We start from the raw sequence: 4,225 nt of genomic DNA on the forward strand, positions 1-4,225 counted from the left end.
TGGCTCTTTGGTCTATTTCCAATTATCAACTATGGTTGGTTTCAGACTAAACTCCTTTGGATGCTGCAGTTCCATTTGAAGCAACAACTCAGATGCAACTTATTGGCTGCCCTGATTTTTGGAAAGGACTCTTCATGGATCTCTAAAGCAACAATTTTGGAATCCTAGGTTAGCAAATATTGTAAATGTACTTTTGTTATTTACATTTATTATGTTGCTATTACTGATGGATGGCATGGTAGATGGGCTATGATTTAGCTTCTTGACTAGTGTCGTGCAATGTGACTGGATTGAGCATGTGTCTCTGGGTATGCCTAGAGTATGCTGGTACATGCATATTTGATTAATATATATTTACTTTTACCGATAAAAAAAAATTATTACGGCTTGAGTCTCTCTTATTTAAAATTCAATGCCAATGCCAAGCAATATTTATGAAAAAAAAACAAGATTCGCTAAATAAAATGTGGAAAGGTTTCACGGCAGAGAAATTTAAAATCGAAGTTTTATTTTCTCCTCAATAAGATATATTCTTCTCTTACAAATCTCAAGATCTGAAATGGAGCATAAGCTGATTAGCCTTACTGCCATGAATGCACAAGCAAAATAAACTCATCTGAACAGGAAAATTTAAAAAAAAAAAAAAAAAATCACTAGACTTTCAGAATTAGAGAGAATTAAAAGCCAAAAGAATAAATAAAGAAAAAAGAAAATGTCAGTTCTAAGTATTTACTTGCCTGCCCTACCCCACACTCTGGCTAACAATTACAATTAAACTTATAAACAAGATCAATAATGAATGCATTAATGATTTAAATAAATAAAAAAAAAAAGGAGAAAGGAAAAAGAATAAATTGGATCTGTGTTGATTTCAATAGCATGCTTCAGGGCTTGTAAAAGAAAGCATCACCACCACCATCATCATCAGCATCAGCATCATCCTCGTCATCTACAAAGATTATTATACCTACAGCGATCAAATGCCCGCCGATTCTCGCATATGTGTACACAACTCAAACCCACCAACAGCTCTGCAATGGCCGCCTCCGTCTTCTCCCTATCCGAGTAATGCAAAGTCTGCAACAACAGCACCGTCGGCTTCCCCTCGAACATCTGCTTTTCCATGTTCCTCCCAGCCTGCCATTTCACCGTGTCGTGCGCCACCGGCCCCAGCCACTGCAGAATCTCCTTCATCGCCTCCCGCCACCCCTCCGCCAGAGACGGGCCGCCGTCACGCACCGCCGCCTCCTCCCCCTCCTCCTCCCTCCGCCACCGCCTCCTCAGCTTCGCAGTCACCGACGCCCTCAGTCTAGCCGGCAGCATCTCGTACAGGTTCGCCCGCGCATCCTCCACGATCGCCGCCGGCGCGTTCAGGTACCTCTCCGCCAGGATTATCACGTTCGCATACCGCAGCGCTAGACCTGAACCCCCCAACGTGGACGGCGGCGCCGCCCGGAACACGCTGTTGTGCTTCCCCATCTCCCCAAACCCGAAATTGTTAGAGTCGTCGTAGCCGATGCCGAAACCGACTCCGAAACCGATGTCATCCGAGACTAGCAGACTCGATTTTCGGCTGAAGACCCGAGTCAGTTTCTGTTTCGGGGTTATCGCGATGGGTCCCGATTTGGAGGCGCGTCCATTCTCCGGAAGGGCGCGGATGTGCATCTGCTGGTACGGCGGATATTGGAGATTTCGGTTCGAAATTGAAGGCAGAACAGAAATGTAAGGTCCGAAAACGAGGCAAACTCGGGTGTACACGAAGCAGGCGGCGCGAGACATGAGGGCGACGGTCTTGTCGAAGGTCTGGCTCCACAGAGAGAGGTCTCTGAACATCCGAACTTGCTTTCTTTGCCATGCAATTTTCGTGTCGAATAGGTCGAAATTCGTCTTCTGAGTCATGTTCTTCTTCCACACCTGCAATTTCTTTTCCGAAATTTCCATCTCCGATAGAGATTCCAGCGAGGAAAACAGATTCGCTGTCGCGCTCACGAATTTCTCCATTTTGTCGAACACCTTGTCGACATCTCTGGAAGCGAATTTCAGCTTCGAGAGATCGATGATTCCCATTTTGAGATCGCTGTAGACCAGATCGAATTGACTGAGGCCGATATTGGAGCATTTTCGGCCCAACCGAGCGATCGCGATGGCAGTCGAATCGAGATCTTCCAGGATCTCAGCGCAGGCGAGGTAGAGGAGGAACCCTGGGTCTTTGGAGTTGAGGTAGGAAACGCCTTTTGATCTCATGACCTCTTTCCTGAGCTTGAAGATCTCGTCATCGGAGAGGGACTTGTGGAGGGAAACGAGACGAGACATGATCTTGGCGGTGTCGAATGCCAGGATTCCGAGGGTCGCCGGCTTATCTGAGCGGCGGTTTCCATTGCGGCGGGAATCGGCGCTGAGGGAGCGCTTAACGTCAGAGAGCCACGCCATGGTGGTTGCAGCCATGGCCGACGCCTTTCTCCTATATACAGATGCCTGTTGCTGTTGCTGCAGTTACGGCTGCTTCAGAAATTCGCTGGCGGTTGTTGCCGCCAGTGGGTTGGTTTTCTGTTGCTGGAAATAATGGATTGGATTGTTAAGGGTTAGGGTGGGATTGGAGGAGGAGACTTCCCTGAGATTCTTCTCGGGGACGCTTTCCGTTTGGACAGATGGAATTGGAGAGAAATAAACGGAAAATAAACGAACTCCGTGGTTCCGAGGATGGAGGAGGCAGCATGCATCCTGGAACAGAGTTCTGATGGGACCTACAATTTAGCTTTTTCTTGCCACGTCAAAAAATATGTAATTTTTTATGTGTCAATTTTTTTTTCCAACCAATAAACTGGCGCCACACAGGCTCTCAGGTTGTGGACCCTACACAAACTGTCATTAGTCATACAAAAATATTATAATTTTTATTTTTCATTTTTTAAATTTTAAATAATTAGAGAAACGCCTTTTTAAAAAAAAAAAATTCTAATCAATATATATATATATATGTATATAAGATGGACACATATTATAAAATGTCTCTTTAATGCATCTAAATACTCTTTGCTATAAAATGTTTCTTCAATATTATAATTTATATAAGTGATAAATATGTTTTGCTATAAATTTTAATAATGTGAACCTTTGCACGGGTCTAAATAGACCCACGATTATATTTAATGCGTGGTGTCCTTGAACATAAAAATTGAAGTAATTCATGTCTTCAAAATTAAATTTATGTGCTAACTGTTTCACAAATTATATGTAAGAAAAAGTATTCAACACCCAATAATTTAAGTAACTAAAATAATAGTTATCCTTTTAGTCGGTATATTATATTTTTGTCACATACTAAAAGTATTACTTTCTTTTTTTGACTATTCTTTATTATAACACCCTACTAATGTAAATATAATGTAGCGTCTAACAATATTATATTATTTAAGTATTATACAATAGAGATTGAACCTAGACTAATGTTGTCTCAATTAAATTTGTTATGTGTATAGATGATCATTTTTCTTTATTTTGTTAATTGATTTTAATATATTTAGAAGACATTCCACTATAATGAATTATATTTTAAAGTGATTTTAATTTACTTTAATAGTTTTAGAATGCATCTCATTAGAGTAGATAATGTTTTGATTCTATCTTTTTTTTTTTAAAGTCAATTTTGTAAAATTTTGAACAATTGACTTAAAATTAGTCGTCTAACTTTAAAATGAACTTTCTTTCATTATTGAGATCTTTATTGAATCGGAATTCAATGAAAAGTAAGGACACTTGGTGCAAAAAGTTCTCATAAATGCGGTCCAGAGAATGGGTGGAGCATAATAAATAAATGGTATATAACCTTACCTTATCTTTTATTTAAAGGTTTTTTCACGTCTCAAAGTCATGACCTCCAAGTCAAACAACACGACTTATGCATTTTTATTTTAGAAATTGAAGATGAAGAATGGATTATTTTGATCGAGAAATTGAGTTGTGTGTGTGTGCGTGTGTTTTTTTTTTTACCTTTTCTCCCTCACCATTTTTTTGGGTCTTTAGACACTATAATTACATAGGTAATTACTTTGTTAACATCATATTAGATTACTAATATTGTTGTCCTAATTCAGAAGAATTTTTTTAGTTGGGTGAGGCAAATGAAGAGTATTTTCCTACTAGCTCAATTCAAATGAATGGATTTATTTATTTATTTTCATTAAAGTATCTATTTTATTCCCTCAAAGAAATTTCAAAAATTTTA

General features: G+C 39.6%; 1 protein-coding gene across 1 annotated transcript; it reads right to left on the reverse strand.

The window, feature by feature from the left end:
• Positions 1-670: 670 nt before the first annotated feature.
• LOC131159836 (protein PSK SIMULATOR 1-like) lies at positions 671-2,848 on the reverse strand. Its single transcript, XM_058115018.1, has one exon. It carries the CDS (start codon positions 2,443-2,445, stop codon positions 946-948), a length of 1,500 nt encoding a protein of 499 aa, XP_057971001.1. The 5' UTR covers positions 2,446-2,848; the 3' UTR covers positions 671-945.
• Positions 2,849-4,225: the final 1,377 nt, after the last annotated feature.

The sequence above is a fragment of the Malania oleifera genome, chromosome 7, assembly GCF_029873635.1.
Source record: "Malania oleifera isolate guangnan ecotype guangnan chromosome 7, ASM2987363v1, whole genome shotgun sequence".
Taxonomy (NCBI): Eukaryota; Viridiplantae; Streptophyta; class Magnoliopsida; order Santalales; family Ximeniaceae; genus Malania; species Malania oleifera.

What these genes read in the sequence shown, in the direction of transcription:
- LOC131159836 (XM_058115018.1), bottom strand. Translation starts at nt 2,445, where the DNA reads ATGGCTGCAACCACCATGGCGTGGCTCTCTGACGTTAAGCGCTCCCTC.